Source organism: Dendropsophus ebraccatus, chromosome 3 (genome assembly GCF_027789765.1).
Source record: "Dendropsophus ebraccatus isolate aDenEbr1 chromosome 3, aDenEbr1.pat, whole genome shotgun sequence".
Classification (NCBI taxonomy): Eukaryota; Metazoa; Chordata; class Amphibia; order Anura; family Hylidae; genus Dendropsophus; species Dendropsophus ebraccatus.
The window spans coordinates 180,551,134-180,571,391 of NC_091456.1; the positions used below are offsets into that span (position 1 = coordinate 180,551,134).

A 20,258-nucleotide genomic window follows, 5' to 3' on the forward strand; every position below is an offset into this window, starting at 1 on the left:
TTACGTAGACACAGGAACCCCCCAAACGTTACCATATTGCATTCTTTTTTGCGATTTCACCAATTTATATCTTCATAAATAATATATTTGGGATTCCATCATACATGTTATGGTAAAGTGAATGACGCCATTACACAGTACAACTATTCCTGTAACAAACAAGCACATACATGGCCTGTAGATAGAAAACTGAAAGTGCTAGAGCTCTTAGAAGGGGAAGAGGAAAAACGAAAGCGCAAAGATCAAAATTTGTGCGGTCAACTGGGTCATTTTGGGTCTGGTCCTCAAAGGGTTAAAGGCCGTTATACTTTCTTTGGTTGCACTCTTGATTAAACCAGCTCCATGCCAGTCAAAGACTAGGCCTGTAAATCATAGTAGATCACATCACGGCGCATAATCTCTCATACAACTCTATATTTGGAAAAGTAAAATTCATAAAAACAAAAAAAAAACCTCTTTAAAAAAAAGTTACATAAATTGTGTCTCGCATTCGTACTAACCCACCACATACAGATAACATGCAAATTTTACTGTAACATTCACTGCGTAAAAAGAAAAGTTGCAAAATGTTCTTTTTCTTCCAATTACAAGTATTGGCACCGACACACCTTACCGATTATAGCAAAGTACAATTAGTCCTCCACAAAAAAGTTTGTAAATGGAAAATGAAAAGAATTAGGTCTTAGAAAAAGGAGTGTTTCTATTAATTGTTAAAATCTATTCAATTCAAAAGAATGAATACAAGAGCAAGTGTCCAGGAGGCGGGCTCTTCTAGTAAGGCGCCTTGTTTTATTTGCCCCTCCTCCCAAATATGATTGACAGTTCCAGAGACCAATCAGGGGACCGCGAGAGCTGCAAGTATGTCAAGTATATGGATTCCTATAACAAAGAGAAACCAGGAAAACAAAGCGAGTACTTACCTTTTTAACGGTCTTGTCTGGCTCTAGGGCGATGTCTGGTATGTTGGCATCAACCATCAAGGAGAAAAGATTCAGGATCAAGTTGGAATATCTAAAAAAAGAAGGGAATAATCTAATGAATGATTACAGTGCAATGAAAAAGTACTTAACACACTTTAATGTTCTTTCTGTAGCATGAAATCATTGACTGGTAATATGGGAGACACCCCAGGTGTGATTGCTGGTTACTCTGGTAATCGAGTGTTTTTCCAAAAGATAGATATATGTATATAGAAGGCAGGTTTACATTCACTTACTGTAGATTTACCAACCACATCTGCTGGAAGTTTGTTCCAAACATCTACTACTCTTTCAGAAAAATAATATTTTCTGCTTCTGATCTTGCCCCCAATAACCTCTCACTGTGTCCTCTTGTTCTTGAGTTCAGTTTTTGTTCTAAAAACACTTCCCTCCTGAACCTTATTTAGTCCTTATAAAGGTTTCAATCATGTCCTCCCTTTCTCTTCTTTCCTCTAGAGTCTAGACTATACAGATTTAAATCCTTAAGGGTGCGTTCACACCTACAGTATCTGCAGCAGATTTGATGCTGTGTTCAGTTATTTAAATGAAATCTGCTGCAGAAAATCAGCTGCAGATCCTGTAGGTGTGAACGCACCATAAAGGTCCTATTACACAGGCCAACTGCAGCCCAATCATTTTAGTAAATTGGCCCTTTTTAGTTTACTGGACCTTTTAGACGGCCTGATAATCAAGCAGTAAGGGCTGCACAGACATCGTTAGTGATGTCCATGCAGCCCTTGCCCAAACACCTGATACCTTACCTCTCTCTCCGCTCCCGGTTTTCTCTTCTGTGCTCCGCAGCTTCCCGGGCGTCTGAGCGGCCTGTCAGCTGGGACCGGGAAGTTGCGGAGCACAGAAAAGACCGGGAGCGGGGAGAGGTAAGGTAACAAGTGTTTGAGCAATCATCAGACGTGCATCATTTTTACACTTAGTGATGTGGTCGGCACCCGACGATTTTAGGTCCAAACCTGAACACTATTACACTGAGCGATAATCGGCCTTATTGGCCCAATTTGGCCGATTATCGCTCCATATCTTTCTTTCTTTTTAAAGTGTCACTTTCTTTTTTTTTGTAAAAATTAATAGTCCAGGCGATTTTAAGAAACTTTGTAATTGGGTTTATTAGGCAAATCTGCCATTATCTGCATTCAAAAAGACTTTACCCCCCCCCCCCCCCACACACACACTCCTCTCTCTCATTCACTGCTCATTATCAGGAAATCTCGACTTTTTTACATCAGACGTGCCCCTGTGTAACCTATGGAGAGGGGGAGCGGGGAGGAGGGAGATTAGTCCCCAGCAGAAAACAAACGATTACACAGCGGGAGCTGTATGAAAGCCGGTATTCAGAGGTCAGAGCTGACTTCAGAGATAGCCCTGTGATGTAGCTGTAAATTAACTCTTTGTCATCCTGTTGTGGTGCCTCATCTCCCTCCACCCCTCCCCTCTCCATAGGGAACAATGAAGACAGGAGGGAAAGCTTCAAACTGCTTTTTCATGATAAAAATTCATTTTTTCAGCTAATAAACCCAATTACAAAGTTTTCTTAAAATTGCATATACTATTGATTTCTGAAAAAAAAAAATATTAATAATAATAATAATTAAAACGACAGTGACACTTTAAGTGACCACTCTAATACATCCAAAAAGCCTTAGTTACTGTCACTTCAAGAACTTTTTGACATGTTAAATAGACAGGTCCAAAGTTTTGACTGTTTGGAGTCTCGGTGTTCACCAAGGATGAGCTGAGTGCTTATCAAAAATCTAAAGCTACAGCTACAAAAGGCCAATACCATTCAGCGTACACAATGGCGTCCACAACTTATCAATACATGTATAGAGTCCTGCCAATAGAAGGCTGATCAATATAGTGACCACTGCCAGTCCCACAGGACAACATTCCCATGGTTTACAAGACCCCCCCCACCACCGACTTTTAACTATATTCCCTTACAAGGTGAACATCTCCAAGCAAAACACAGATAACACTGTCAGTGACACACGAGAGAGTGCGAGAGGGCTGGAGGACAGCAGTCACATGAAGGACGGACGGCGGCGGCTCCCGAGAGACGTGCAGGTCACCAGGCAGAGGATGCGCTAATTGCATCACGGGAAAAGCAGAGATATAGTTTCTAAAAAAATCGAAGCTGATTGAGTTACTCTGCTACTTATCTAGGAATGACATTGTGATCAATGGAAAGTTCCCTGGAATGACACCAGAAGGTGCAATGTCATATCAACCCTCTAGAGCCGGGACATCCAATCATGGGAGAAGAGGCAGATATACATGTGTCCAACCCTAACCTGTCTTGAACTGCACTAAGTTATACATTTTGCCATAGCAATTCCATACACCATCTCACACCATGAGGCGTGTTATGGATGTCTGCCAGATGTCCAAGTATTCTGGGATAGGTGTCATATCGCGGGGGGGGGGGTTCCATCATTGGGACCTCCTGCTATCTCGGCAACTGGGGAATCTACTACTATTGATGGAAAATAATACTTTCTCACCTTGCTTCTGATTTTCCTGCTGACTATATGATGGCATAGATGAAGAATGAGGTGTATACGCATAAAAGGAAAATGGAGGAAGATGTAGATTTAATGGAAGGAAGGATAGAGGAAGATATAATGGAGGGAAGGACGATGCTGTATGCTGGAATGGAGGATGAAGATAGATGTAGATTGTAGAAAAAGGAGAAGAGACAAAGATTTAGCTATACGGAAGGTTAGTATGGAGGATGATAAGGCTAGGTGATGTGACCCTACCTGCTTACATCGTACCTGTGGGACTACACATATATATATATATATATATATATATATATATATATATATATATATATATATATATACACAGGTCTCTGAATCAGTATGTGATCAAAGCGTGACAGAAAGATGGTCTGAAAGAAGGAGAGGAATGCTGGCAGCACGCCAATGAGCACAGGACCTTCAACTTACATCGCAGTCACAATACAGACGCAAGAAAGAGACACTGTTATGTAAACAATTTATGGTAAACAACACGTTGTACCAGCCTGACTGCGCAGGACAGGTAACTGCTGACCATCTATAGATTGACCTATCAGAGTGTGATATGTATATGTCTTGTGACTTGAAACCCCGCCTGTATTGAAAGTTTATGTATTTCAAGTGAATACACTGCGCATGAGTAGTACTGCCCCATATTCTGTCTATAAAAGTTTACACAAACCAATAAAGGGGGGCGCTTCCCAAACTTATGTAACAGATACGTACACCAGCTGTCTGTGTCTGTGATTTTAAGTTGTAAGCAGAACTGCAGCTGCTAACTCTAATTTGGAACCATCCTATCCTGGGGAGTGTCTGGCTCCATAAAGTCAGGCAAATTAAAAGGCAACCTTATCAGAGGAAGATGTACTGTAGAAATGGAGGAGGAACATGGAGATATACTGGGAGAACGATGCAGGGAAGGATAGAGGAAGATATATGGGAATATATAGAAAGATATATGGATAGATATATGGGAAGTAAGGGGCCTATTCCACGGAGTGATAATTGGCCGATTGACACTGCGTGGAATAGAGACAACGATCAGCCAATGATCGTGTCATCGGCTGATTGTTTATTTAGGTTCAAACCTAAAATCATCGGGCACCAACCATGCATCACTGCGTGGAATGGCGATGTGCAGCAGGCGACCAACGATTTCACAAGCACCATGCCTTACCTAAACATGTTGCAGGTCTTCACCTGCGCTCCTTCTTCCTTCCGGTCCCACGCAAAGCAGCAGCTTCGGTGCGGCCTGTCTTAGCTGACAGACCGCTCAGCCAATCACTGGCCCGAACTGCCGCAGCAAGTGATTGGCTGAGCGCTGCACGGAAGCTGGACGGGAGGAAGAAGGAGCACAGGAGAAGCCCAGCAACATGTGTAGGTAATGTATGGTGTCTAAACAAGGGCTGCAAGGACATCGGTAACTATGTCCCTGCAGCCCTCACTAAACGATTATTGGGCCGTGTAATAGGCCCAGTAAACGAGCGCCGATCTAGTAGACCAGCGGTAGTTTATATTATTGATCGGGCCCTCATGGGCCCTTGGAATAGGACCCTAAGTATGGAGAAAGATGTAGATATACAAGCGGAGAGGATGGAGGAAAATCTTGATATAGGAGAGGGTTAGGCGGAGGAACGTGACATAAATGAGGAGAGGATTGAAGGAAATGTGGATATACAAGATAGAAGAGCATAAAACACTAGAGAGATGAATCAAAGAAGAGGGAGGATAGGGATATACAGAGGTATGGAGCAAGATGGAGATATATGGGAAGCAAATATTGAGGAAGATGTAGACTGTAAAAATAAGAGAAAGATGGAAGAAGATGTCAATATACTTAGAGAGGGATGTAGGGAAGGATAGAAGAGGTTGTAGACTTGGGGGAGATTTATCAAACATGGTGTAAAGTGAAACTGGCTCAGTTGCCCCTGGCAACCAATCAGATTCTACCTTTCATTTTCCAAAGAGTCTGTGAGGAATGAAAGGTGGCATCTGATTGGTTGCTAGGGGCAACTGAGCCAGTTTCACTTTACACCATGTTTGATAAATCTCCCCCATGGGGTGTAAGTATAGAGGAGCCATCTCTTCGTGATGATCGTGAAGTGACAATATATCATATCATATATATTTCATAGTCAAGCCGTACAGAAGATGTACATATACGAGCAAGAAGTAGAAAAAAACGAAATAATTGTGGACATGAGAAGCTGGCAGAATAGTTCTCTGTGCGTTCGCATTGGACCTGTAACTTTCTCGTCTTTCTCTTGCTCTGGATTCCCACTGGGCCGCTATTAAAGCCTTTTTCAAACTCACAAACCCGAACTTTAAAATCAGACGTATCTGCAGACGATAGGCGGTATTATGTGTTTTCCGGGTTTCCTTGGCAACCCAAAGCTTCAGAGAATTTACACAATCTATACCTAATCTCTTTCATTATAAAACTGTTTAAGGAACTTTGTATCTGGAGACGATCTGTCGCTCAACACTTTTCTTCTCTTAAATGGCGGCTGATCAAGATTCTGAGGAAGCGGCGGAGACACATCAGGTCACGTAAAACTCTATAAAACAGGAGGATTTTTTTTTAAAAAAAAGGCTAGTCTGGGGAGAAGGGAAAGATCAGAGCAGAAACAATCAGTCCCCCGGCCACCAGGTCGGTAGGCTTACAAGGTTGGCGCCATGGCTTCGGCTTGTCCCGCAGTGTGATTCTCTCTGGAGATCTGAGGAGGAGACGGAGTGAAAGCTTCTAAATCCAAGGAAAATGGGAAGACGTAAGAGATTGTGTCAAAAGGTCCCCTATATATTCCAGTTCCACAGGTTTTCAGCCATAGAATATATCTGCCGCAGAAATGAGAATGTGCAGATCAACATTATAGCTGAGCTAAGGTCTGGTGGCACAATGCTGAGGGAGCCAGGTGTCACAGGACCGGTGTGCCAATGCAGAGAAGCCAACGTCAGGCCTGGTAGGTGTTACAGTGGAGGATATGCAAAAGAACACTGCAGAGACACCATCACATGTCTCGACGTCAGTGAACTAGCCAGACCTTCCCTACGGGAAGGAACAACTAAGCCAAAGGCGTTCTCCAGTCAAGGAAACCACCTCAGCAAGGTATCCATCCACAGACAGCTGTTTCGGGGTTTTTGCCCCTCATCAGTGTGGAGTAGGTTTCTGGCTAGTGGGAGCAATGACTAGTAAGCAGGGGGCAATGTTCTAGAATACACTGACGTTGAGACACGTGATGGTGTCTCTGCGGTGTTTTGGTTGATCTCCCTGAGGTCAACCAGCGTCCTTTTACAGTGGAGGATAGGGTAGGTGTCTCAAAGCAGAGTCTGTTGTGTGCCACACTAAAAAGCCTGTCCCAAGTGTCACTGTTGTTTAGTACGGGCGATTTTAAGAAACTTTGTAATTGTGTTTATTAGCCAAAAATGCATTTTTATCATGAGAAAGCAGTTTGAAGCTCTCCCCCAGTCTTCATGGTTCTCTATGGAGAGGGGAGGGGTGGAGGGAGATGAGGCACCAAAACAGGACAACAAAGAGTTTATTTACAGCTACATTACCGAGCTATCTCCTCTGAAGTCAGCACTGACCTCTCTGACCTCTGAATACCGGCTTTCATACAGCTCCCACTGTGTAATCCTTTGTTCTCTGCTCTCTGCTGGTGACTAATCTCCCTTCTCCCCCTCCCCTCTCCATAGGTTACAAAGGGCTTGTCTGATGTAAAAGAGTCGAGATTTCCTGATAATGAGCAATGGATGAGAGACGAGGGAGGGGGGGAGGGGACCTGGGAAAAGTGTTTTTGAATGCAGATAATGGCATATTTGCCTAATAAACCCAATTACAAAGTTTCTTAAAATCACCTGGACTATTGATTTCTGCAAAAAAAAAAAAAAATACGACAGTGGCACTTTAAGGTACCATCACGTTCTATGGAGTGTCACTGTGAAGAGCCTGCTGGGTTCCCCCATAATAAACCTGCCAGGTGCCACAGTAACAAATCTGCTTGGTATCACCATGACAAGTCTGCCAGGTGCCAGGGTGATGAGATTGCTGAGTGTCACCGGCTGAGCTTTCAAGGTGCCATTGTGCAAAGCCAGCCAAGTGGCACTGTAATAAGTTTCCAGCCCCAACTAAACCAACACTACACAGACATAGAAAGAAAAAAAAAATCATACACATCCAGCACTGCTACATCAGTACAAACACTCAACGACTGATATCTGATGAAAAGTCACCAGACCCCGGACATTATAATTCTAACCAAGGCCTCGGTGAGGAGCGATATTAATTATAGGATGAAGTGTTACGGCGGCGTATCTGTTCTATCATGCCGCATAATTATAAGGGCAGGAAGCCGATCATTTCCCCACTACTCCTGCAATTACAATTATACAGGGACGTTTTTCTTTATTTTAATAGTTCTCATTAGAATTTATTGCCGAATGGCGATTCCTCCCCCCCCCCTACACACCTGCCTTGTAATATATGGAGGGTCATGTATCAGTAGATTCGTTTGGACACGGTCCTTGAAGTGCCCCCGGAAATGGCGGAGTATGTGATCGATAGGGTAACGTGGTGTCTCGTTGGGCAATTTGGGACAAATGTTGATAACCTGCTCAAGGTCTAAGTCTTGGCTCATTTGCTTGTAAACAAATTCACTGCCTAATCCTATTTTTTATGTGATCCCAGGGCGGCAAATGAGGTTGAGTATTATTGATGGCAATGTCTGTGGAATAGACAGCTATACCCTGTACTTAAAGGGGAACTATCAGTAGGTGAGACAAATCCAACCTGCCTATATGTCCCGATTGCACAGGAGAGGCTGAGGAGGAGGGGATGTCTTTCTTCCTTGGCACCGTTCTGGTAGGGGCAGTGTGTTCTCCCCACATCATCACACCAGCAGGGGGCAGTGTGTTTTCTTACATCATCACGCCAGCAGCGGGCAGTGGGTTTTTCTTAAATCATCACACCAGCAGGAGGCAGTGTGTCTTCCCCACAACACCAGCAGGGGGCAGTGTGTTCTCCCCACATCATCACACCAGCAGTGGGCAGTGTGTTCTCCCCACATAATCACACCAGCAGGGGCCGCATGTTTTTCTTACATCATCACACCAGCAGGGGGCATTGTGTCTTCCCCACATCATCACATCAGCAGTGGGCAGTGTGTCCTCCCCACATCATCACACTAGCAGAGGGCAGTGTGTCCTTCCTACATTATCACACCAGCAGGGGGCAGTGTGTCCTCCTCATTCCACACCAGCAGAGGGCAGTGTGTCCTCCACACATCATCACACCAGTAGGGGACAGTGTGTTTTTCTTAAATCATCACACCAGCAGGGGGCAGTGTGTTTTTCTTAAATGATCACACCAGCAGGGGGCAGTGTGTTTTTCTTAAATCATCACACCAGCAGGGAGCAGTGTGTCCTGCTCATCATAACACCAGTAGGGGGCATTTTGTCCTCTCTACATCATCACACCAGCAGGGGGCAGTGTGTTTTTCTTAAATCATCACACCAGCAGGGGGCAGTGTGTCCTGCTCATCATAACACCAGTAGGGGTCAGTGTGTCCTCTCTACATCATCACACCAGCAGGGGGCAGTGTGTCCTGCTCATCATCCCACCAGTAAAGGTCAGTGTGATCTCCCCACATTACCACACAAGCAGAGGGCAGCATGTCACTTCACATGAGCAACAGTACTCCTAATATCCTCCTGACCTGACATTCTGGTGAGAATGGTAGTGCATGAGGTTATCGTTATAAATGTCATTTATGACCTGGCACATACACCTACCTCCGCAGGTGTAGGAAAGCGGTATAACACTGTTTGCGGAAAGCCTGGTACTGCTCGCTCTGGGTCCCTCCCATTCCTTCCACCATCTCTTTGTTCAGCTTCATTGGCGGTGGCAGAGGCTTGGGGTCTCTTCCTAGGATGTAACCAAAATCGATGTGGAATAGTTTCCCTACAAAAAGAATAAAAAAAGCAGTGAGCGCAGTGTATAATACCCCGATTCTGTGTGTAGATGGTGTGCGGTACATTATTCATCATACTGCATCCTTGCTATATGTGAACGTGGTGCTCTCTGTACAGTAATGTATATGCATTTCCATCATTACTTCCAGGGGGCGTCTCTACCATCTGGCAGGGTTATCACCGCCAGGATAAGTAGGTTTCATCATGTTGTCTTTTGTCTCAGGATCACACATGGATCGCATATTAATTTTATGATCAGACAGGGATTATAGTGTTATTACCAGTGGGTATGAGTGTAACCAGTGCAATTTTACTTCCTGATGTTCCTAATGGCAGCAATAGATATATAGGATAATGCAACTGGAGCCTGATCGTTTGGCATTTGATTAACGGAGTCTGATCGTTCGGCATTTGATTCCCAGAGTCTGATCGTTCGGCATTTGATTACCAGAGTCTGATCGTTCGCCATTTGATTACCAGAGTCTGAGCGTTCGGCATTTGATTCCCAGAGTCTGATTGGTATTCGGCATTTGATTACCAGAGTCTGATCGTTCGGCATTTGATTACCAGAGTCTGATCGTTCGGCATTTGATTACCAGAGTCTGATCGTTCGGCATTTGATTACCAGAGTCTGATCGTTCGGCATTTGATTACCAGAGTCTGATCGTTCGGCATTTGATTACCAGAGTCTGATCGTTCGCCATTTGATTACCAGAGTCTGAGCGTTCGGCATTTGATTCCCAGAGTCTGATTGGTATTCGGCATTTGATTACCAGAGTCTGATCGTTCGGCATTTGATTACCAGAGTCTGATCGTTCGGCATTTGATTACCAGAGTCTGATCGTTCTGCATTTGATTACCAGAGTCTGATCGTTCGGCATTTGATTACCAGAGTCTGATCGTTCGGCATTTGATTACCAGAGTCTGATCGTTCGGCATTTGATTACCAGAGTCTGATCGTTCGGCATTTGATTAACAGAGTCTGATCGTTCGGCATTTGATTAACAGAGTCTGATAGTTCGGCATTTGATTAACAGAGTCTGATAGTTCGGCATTTGATTACCAGAGTCTGATAGTTCGGCATTTGATTACCGGTGACTGAAGAAGCTGTATGCAGTTCTAAGGAGTCCTATATAGGCCTATGTCTGTATCCATGTTTTCCCAGACTCCTTAAAGCTGCATCCAACTTCTTCAGCCACCGGTAATCAAATATCAAATGATCAGACCCTAGCATGCTCCAGCTGCGCTCAACTTTAATATTTCCCTGTTATATGTTCTTTTATGGTTGATCACGTTTATGATAATGGAAACATGGGGGGAGATTTATCAGTCATGGTGTAAAGTAAAACTGGCTCAGTTGCCCCTAGCAACCAATCAGATTCCACCTTTCATTTTCCAAAGAGTCTGTGAGGAATGAAAGGTGGAATCTGATTGGTTGCTGGGGGCAACTGAGCCAGTTTCACTTTACACCATGTTCGATAACTCTCCCCCATAGTGTACAGGTAAGTCATGTGGAAGTCACTCACACAGTGGTTGTTTGACCCCCATGATGCCATGGTCAAAATCAGGGGCTTAAAGGACAGGAGCTAGTGAGGTGATTATGCAGTGGAATCTACTTTCATGGCAGCCCAGTCCCCTCAAAACGTACTGATATTACAGCCCTGACAGTACACTGCAATACTTTATAGGGGGACTAAAAAAAAAAAAAAAAACAACCCGCGGGAAAGACCTGCTCAGCCAGTCAGTGATTACAATGATGTCCCGCCCCAGTGACTGCAGGCCTGGCAGTGGTCAGTAAAGGCCCTATTACACCGGACGATTATCGTTCAAATAATCGTTAACGATCTCAAACAACCGCTATTGCGAAAGACCTGAAAACGTTCATTTATTTCCATGGAACGATAATCGTTACTTATGATCGTTTTTTCTTCGCTATTTCTTCACTATTGCGTTCCTATCTACTGCCAACGACCGAACAACATCTTATTCAATGCAAACGTTTTGCGAACGAGCAACGATAAAAATAGGTCCAGGTCTTATAAAGCGATCAATGATTTCTTGTTCGGTCGTTAATCGTTAACTGCATTTCAACCGTACGATTATCGTTTAGATTCGAACGATTTAACGATAATCTGAACGATAATCGTCCGGTGGAATTGGGCCCTAACAGCAGCTTTTTTTTATTTTGGCCAGACATCCCCTTTAAGAGCTTTTCAGAAGCTGTGGCAGGAAACTACTGCTGTTGTCATTCATAATTTGGAGGAGGGGGCCAGGAAAGTATCTTTATTCTCTGTCAGGCTGTCAGTAATTCTGATGGCCCCATACAGCTTTTAAAAGGAACTGATATCCAGCGCTACAAAAACATGGCAACTTTCTTCCAGAGACAGCACCAGCTTAGGCGGGGTTTTGCTGCTCAGTTCCATTGAAGTGAATGGAGCCTAATTGCAAATTGTACCTGACCTGGAGACAAGAGTCGTGTTGTCTATGAAAGAAGGAAGCCATGTTTTTGTAGCACTGGATAACCCCTTTAACTGGCCCCAGTATCTTATGGCTGATGAGCACAGCTCTTCCAACCTGTGCCTGGCAGTCGCCATCAATTTAAAAAAAAATATTCATCTTTAAAGGTTCACCTTTTTTTTATCTTTCAAAGCAATGAGTGCCAGAGATTTGTAATTTGCTTCTATTCTAAAACTCCAGCTGTCCAGTACTTATCAGCCGCTGTATGTCCTGCAGGAAGTGGTGTATTCTTTCCAGTCTGACACAGTGCTCTCTGCTGCCACCTCTGTCCATGTCAGGAACTGTCCAGAGCAGTAGTAAATCCTCATAGAAAACCTTTCCTGCTCTGGACAGTTCCTGACATGGAAAGAGGTGGCAGCAGAGAGCACTGTGTCACACTGGAAACAATACACCACTTCCCGCAGGACATACAGCAGCGGATAAGTACTGAAAGACTGGAGATTTTTTTAATAGAAGCAAATTACAAATCTATATAACTTTCTGGAACCAGTTGATTTGAAAGGAAAAAGATTTACTCCAGAGTACCCCTTTAAGCATTACATGTTATGCCCTTGAATGATTCATACTAGAGAGCTTTCTGACTTTACCCTCACTCCTCTGAGCCGTCACTTACCGCTCATATCAACGATAAACGATTCTGATAGGAGAGAGAATCCCGAAAGAAGAAGCCGATATAAAACTGCAGACGTAGCGGCTGAAAACAAACACCTGCTTCCCCTCCCCCCACCCGTCACTGTCATTTAGGGTGATTAAAGCCGGACGGCTTCACTACCTTGCACGCGTAAACCCCAATGTAGACATGGTGGTGGCACCGATGCCACCTAAAAGTTACCCTAGAGCCAAAGCTATAGTCTGTCTCAGCACTTTCTAAAGCTGGCGTCATGGAGTGGAAAGTGACAGCACTTCGGAGGCCCGGTGTCCCCATCGCTCTCTTATATGAGAGAGGTTTATCTGACAGGACACAGCGCTGTATAATTCATGGCTCGGAGGCTTCATTCAGAGTGTAGGAAAATGAGTCCCCTTATAGATCAGTACAGAGAGGATCAGCGAGTAGGGTGGAGAGCTCCTGTCTGAATCTGGAGACTTATAACAAAGGAGAAACTCCGGCTCGGCCTACATCCAGATACATAGCAAACCCCGGGCCTAATGCGGATGGACGGTAAGACCTCGGCCTGCCAGGGAGGGATATACGCTGTGCCGGGAGTAAAGTGCTCTGCTGTCAGTCAGGGGATAATGGCCTGAAGCCGAGGAACACAAAGATGGCAGCCACTCCACAATCCATTTTTCTATGCTATAATTTACCAGTGTAAAACACCTGCGAAATCTTAAAAGATGAGATTTCTGCTGGATCCCCGTACATGAGGATGAGGTGACTGGTGCTAACACGTAACTGGAAGAGGACAACACCGAGATGGAGACAAGGAGTGCTAAGAAAGTATATCAGGGGTGATATTATAGTAGTTATATTCCTGTATATAGGAGCAGTATTATAGTAGTTATATTCTTGTATATAGGAGCAGTATTATACTAGTTATGTTCAAGAATATAACTACTATAATACTGCTCCTATATACAGGAATATAACTACTATAATACGGCCTCCTATATACAAGAATATAACTACTATGATACTGCTCCTATATACAAGAATATAACTACTATGATACTGCTCCTATATACAAGTATATAGGAGCAGTATCATAGTAGTTATATTCTTGTATATAGGGGCAGTATTATAGTAGTTATATTCCTGTATATAGGAGCAGTATTATAGTAGTTATATTCTTGTATATAGGGGGAAGTATTATAGTAGTTATATTCTTGTATATAGGGGGCAGTATTATAGTAGTTATATTCTTGTATATAGGAGCAGTATTATAGTAGTTATATTCTTGTGTATAGGAGCAGTATTATAGTAGTTATATTCTTGTATATAGGAGCACTATTATAGTAGTTATATTCTTGTGTATAGGAGCAGTATTATAGTAGTTATATTCTTGTATATAGGGGGCAGTATTATAGTAGTTACATTCCTGTATATAGGAGGCAGTATTATAGTAGTTATATTCTTGTATATAGGAGCAGTATTATAGTAGTTATATTCTTGTATATGGGAGCAGTATTATAGTAGTTATATTCTTGTATATAGGAGCAGTATTATAGTAGTTATATTCTTGTATATAGGGGCAGTTGTATAGTAGTTATATTCCTGTATATAGGGGGCAGTATTATAGTAGTTATATTCTTGTATATAGGGGGCAGTATTATAGTAGTTATATTCTTGTATATAGGAGCAGTATTATAGTAGTTATATTCTTGTATATAGGAGCAGTATTATAGTCGTTATATTCCTGTATATAGGAGCAGTATTATAGTAGTTATATTCCTGTATATAGGGGGCAGTATTATAGTAGTTATATTCTTGTATATAGGAGCAGTATTATAGTAGTTATATTCTTGTATATAGGAGCAGTATTATAGTAGTTATATTTTTGTATATAGGAGCAGTATTATAGAAATTCTATTCCTATGCATAGAGGTCAGTATTATATTAGTTATATTCCTATGCATACAGGGCAGTATTATAGTAGTTACATTCTTGTATATAGGAGCAGTATTATAGTAGTTATATTTGTATGCATACAGGACAGTATTATAATAGTTACTATAGCAGTAGAGTGCAGTCGGCACTGTCAGCAATGCTAGCAATAAAGGACGTATAGTGAAGGACCCAACCTGATGTGCTTGTACTTGTGGTGCTCCCAGACTAAAGAGTAAGAGTAAGCAATGTGACAACGGGAGAAGAGAGAGGCTGGGGCACTCACCGATATTCCAAGCAAAAGTCTTTAATCCGATAGATCACAATCCATGGTGGAGGGAGGACAGATGGAATGGCGGGCGCCTATACCCCGGAACGACGTTTCACGCCCACTCGGCGCTTCTTCCTGCCGGGAAGGACCTTCCATCTGTCCTCCCTCCACCATGGATTGTGATCTATCGGATTAAAGACTTTTGCTTGGAATATCGGTGAGTGCCCCAGCCTCTCTCTTCTTCCGTTGTCACATTATAATAGTTACATTCTTGTATATAGGAGCAGTATTATAGTAGTTATATTTGTATGCATGCAGGGCAGTATTATAGTAGTTATACACCAGGGGACCTGCACGTGGTACACAGGGCTATTATGGTTTAATCAAATTATATACCGACACCCTGACGGTTTTTAAAATAGGCCTAGCGGCACCAGTGTCAGCCATATGTGGGATGTGCGACCGCTCCTCTCTGTCCATGTTGTGTATTATAGTAGTTATATTTGTATGCATACAAGGCAGTATTATAGTAGTTATATTTGTATGCATACAAGGCAGTATTATAACACTACCTCTTTTAAACAAGGAGCAGCACACATAGCCCACATGTAGATTAGAAGACATATTTGCAAACTCTTCCTCTAAAGATCTCCTTTCCATTTAATGTAAGGGCCCATCAAACAGAAGACATCTATTATTATGTGGCAAGTCATCTGATCTGTACATTACAAACAGCGTGGCTCTGTAGTGCACCCAGAGGCGCATCTCAGGGTGCACCAGCTGGAAATAAAAGTGCAATGTCTCCATTAATATGTACGTACATAGATTTTCTTTTCCTTTTAATAAGCACAGATGAAAAAGATTTACAGTGACTGTCCCTATAATAAGGCCGTATATCCTGAGCGCCATAAATCTAGAGCTTATCTGAAATACAGTAGGGCACTGGGATGACATCAATGAAAAAAACCTCAGTGATAGATGATGTAGATCAGAGATCTCTATTAAAATCGAAGCAGTGGTAGAAATAGGGTCTCTGTGTGCTAGTCTCCACTATAGATCACAGGGTGTAGGGGACATCACACAATTAACCATTTGCTTGCAATATTTATCTATTTGTTTTTTTAACTTTTTGGCCTGTTTTTACACTATAATCATGACTACCTAGCTGGCAGTGATCTCCATCCAGGCGGTAGCGGCACAGACAGATGATGATGATCAAAGCAAACCACAATACTTTATTCTAATTAAAGTGGTTATTCAGCGTTAGAAAAACATGGCTGCTTTCTTCCAGAGACAGCGTCACTCTTGTCTCCAGTTTGGGTGCAGATTTTCTAACTCAGTTCTTTTGAAGTGAATGGAGCTTAAAGGAGACCTTTCACCCCGGCACCTGGGGCAAAGCTTACCCCCTCCTGCAAGTCCCGTTTCAGAAGCCGGTCCCACTGCGGAGAAATCGCAGCTGGACGGACTGTGCTTGCTGTCTGTAAATAACCAGAGATGAGTCTGACGTCCATAGGAAAGCAGTGCTCCAGTGATTTCCTATAAACGTCGAACTTATCCCTGGTCATTTACATAGAGTGCGTGCAGTCCGTCAGGCGGCGATTTCGGCTTCTGGAACGGGAGTTGCAGGAAAGGGTAAGTATCCGTGTCTCTACCGGGGGGTCTGACGGGCTCTGCTCTGGTTGGGGGTGAAAAGTCTCCTTTAACTGCAAACCACACCTAAACTAAAGACGAGTGGTGCTGTCCCTGGAAGAAAGCGGATGTGTTTTTCTAATGCTGACTAACCCTTTTAACTTTCCCTGAATCTTTCCCTTAATATATTCCTGAACACTTATACTCATACCAGACACCACTACTCCTCATTACCCCTGCAAATATCCCTGATGCCTAAAAGAGAAGTCCGGTGAAAATTTTTATTAAAGTATTCTATTCCCCCCAAAAAGTTATACAAATCACCAATATACAGTTATTACAGGAACTGCACATAAAGTGCTTTTTTTTCCCTGCACTTACTACTGCATCAAGGCTTCACTTCCTGGATAACATGGTGATGTCACTTCCTGGATAATATGGTGATGTCACTTCCTGGATAACATGGTGATGTCACTTCCTGGATAACATGGTGATGTCACTTCCTGGATAACATGGTGATGTCACTTCCTGGATAACATGGTGATGTCACTTCCTGGATAACATGGTGATGTCACTTCCTGGATAAAATAGTGATGTCACGACCCGACTCCCAGAGCTGTGCGGGCTGTGGCTGCTGGAGAGGATGGTGGCAGAGTGACACTGAGGGACACAGGGCACTGGAGGGACACTGAGCATCCCCCTCCCATCATCCTCTCCAGCAGCCACAGCCCGCACAGCTCTGGGAGTCGGGTCGTGACATCACTATTTTATCCAGGAAGTGACATCACCATATTATCCAGGAAGTGACATCACCATGTTATCCAGGAAGTGAAGCCTTGATGCAGTAGAAAGTGCAGGGAAAAAAAACACTTAATAAGCATTTCCCGTAATAAGTGTATATTGGGTATTTGTATAACTTTTGGGGTGGAATAGAATACTTTAATAAAAATATGTTTGCCTGGCTTCTCCTTTAACAATCAAAACTGATACCAAGACATTGATTACACAAGGATTAAAAACTGACTAAATGAACAGAATAGGAACAAAACTAAGCTAGAAAAAGACCAGAGGGAAGAAGAAAGGCTGCATTCAAACACACAGAGCATGTGCTATAATACGCACCACAATGCAAAAGCCAGGACTCTTTAAATGGGCACTGTCATAAACATTATAGAAAAAAAAATTGTTTGTATGTCAAGGAAAAGTACCAAATGTTTTGATTGGTTGGGGTCTGAGTGTTCAGGAGAACGGGCTGGGAGAAGTCTAGAAGATCCGTGTTACATTCACTGACTAGTAATGTAGGTCTATGGGGCAGTCTAGATATTAGACACAGAAGAGAGACAAAAGTATGTGACAGTGCAGTCGGCTCCCCGCTCATTCTTCTGATCGATCAGGGTTTGCACACTCAAACCCTGACTCATAAAAACTACCTACGCTATCGGCATCATGTTATAGAGAAAAAGGGGCTGAGTGGATTGAGATATATCTATCTTCATGGGAAAAGATTCAGTATAACCAGTAATTTACTGGTTAAAATTGCTAATGTTTTCATGCTAAGGAGTCCAGTCCATTGAGTGACTCCGCCCACTGGACTCCTTACCACAGGATTATTGGGGACGTTACAAGTTATACTGAATCTTTTCCCACAAAGTTATATATCAATCTGCTCAGCTCTTCCTGCTCTATAACATGATGCCGAAAGATTAGATAACATTGTCTTGGTGACAGGTTCCCTTTAAGAGAGGCTAAGACAGGAACTCCTAAATCAGCTGATCCCCACTAATCGATAAGCTGATTGACAGTAGAAGATGATGAAAAGGCAGGAAGTTTTCTGCTATGTGTAGGCCATTTATTTTTCAGCAGGTCACATTTGCTTGTTACTACCTCTATTACATTAGCGTGTTACTACTTCTATTACATTAGCTTGTTACTACCTCTATTACATTAGCGTGTTACTACCTGTATTACATTTGCTTGTTACTACCTCTATTACATTAGCGTGTTACTACCTCTATTATATTAGCTTGTTAATACCTCTATTATATTAGCTTGTTACTAGCTCTATTACATTAGCCTGTTACTACCGCTATTATATTAGCTTGTTACTACCTCTATTACATTTGCTTGTTACTACATCTATTACATTTGCTTGTTACTACCGCTATTATATTAGCTTGTTACTACCGCTATTACATTTGCTTGTTACTACAGCTATTACATTAGCTTGTTATTACCTCTATTATATTAGCTTGTTAATACCTCTATTATATTAGCTTGTTACTAGCTCTATTACATTAGCCTGTTACTACCGCTATTATATTAGCTTGTTACTACCTCTATTACATTTGCTTGTTACTACATCTATTACATTTGCTTGTTACTACCTCTATTATATTAGCCTGTTACTACCTCTATTATATTAGCTTGTTACTACATCTATTACATTTGCTTGTTACTACCTCTATTACATTAGCTTGTTACTACCTCTATTATATTAGCTTGTTACTACCTCTATTATATTAGCTTGTTACTACCTCTATTATATTAGCTTGTTACTACCTCTATTACATTAGCTTGTTACTACCTCTATTATATTAGCTTGTTACTACCTCTATTACATTAGCTTGTTACTACCTCTATTACATTAGCTTGTTACTACATCTATTACATTTGCTTGTTACTACCTCTATTATATTAGCTTGTTACTACCTCTATTACATTAGCTTGTTACTACCTCTATTATATTAGCTTGTTACTACCTCTATTATATTAGCTTGTTACTACCTCTATTATATTAGCTTGTTACTACCTCTATTATATTAGCTTGTTACTACCTCTATTACATTTGCTTGTTACTACATCTATTACATTTGCTTGTTACTACCTCTATTACATTTGCTTGTTACTACATCTATTACATTTGTTTGTTACTACCTCTATTACAGAGAACGATATTGGCCTGTTCAGCTAATAATCGCCCGGAGTAATAGGATTTTTATACTGTTGTCTGAAATTGTAATTCATTTTCAGGTAAGGTAGTGCATGGGGGCTTTAAAGGTGTTGTTTTTTTTTTTTAATCTGACACAGTGCTCTCTGCTGCCATCTTTGTCCATGTCAGGAACGGTCCAAAGGTTTTCTATGGGGATTTGCTACTGCTCTGGACAGTTCTTGACATGGACAGAGGTGGCAGCAGAGAGCACTGTGTCAGACTGGAGAGAATACACGACTTCCTGCAGGACATACAGCAGCTGATAAGTACTCTAAGAATGGAGATTTTTAATAGAAGTAAATTACAAATCTCTAGCACTTTCTGGCACCAGTTGATTTGAAAGAATTTTTTTTTTTTTTATATGAACAACCCCTTTAATTTATGTACTGAATCGATAAAGAACATGTGACCTAAACCACTGGTGGTCGGTTAACGATACAATGGCCGACAACTACCAAGCTGGAGATAATACATTTCAAGGTAAATGATTGAAGAAAGTTCAATATGTATCCAGCTTCACTATGAATAGTCTGAAAATTAAAGTGGAGCTGAAGGGAGGATAGCGTAATACAATTAGAAGCCACTCGGCGGCCATTTGTTGAGGAGTATAATGCGATCTCCGGGGAAGCGGCTGACACATGAGCAGATTAGACTCTGATTACAGGTTATATATGAATTTTCTGTTGCTGTTTGCATTGATGAAAAGGAGTTATATAGCCCAATGTAATTTCTTGTAAGGTGTCAGATATATAGATAAAGTGTTCACTAGGACTACGCCAGGGAGAGGGGCCACATTCATCACATGGGAAGAGAATACACCACCGCTAAT

The 20,258-nt window shown here is 42.2% G+C and overlaps 1 protein-coding gene across 1 annotated transcript in view; it reads right to left on the reverse strand.

Annotated features, from left to right (window-relative positions):
- Nucleotides 1-20,258, reverse strand: part of PIK3C3 (phosphatidylinositol 3-kinase catalytic subunit type 3) — a 148,673-nt gene that overhangs the window by 55,000 nt on the left and 73,415 nt on the right. Inside the window, exons 22-23 of the mRNA XM_069963251.1 lie at nt 9,305-9,473; nt 921-1,011 (exon numbers count right to left, since the gene is read on the reverse strand). Coding sequence (XP_069819352.1) covers nt 921-1,011; nt 9,305-9,473 — 260 coding nt within the window. The remainder of the gene's footprint in view (nt 1-920; nt 1,012-9,304; nt 9,474-20,258) is intronic.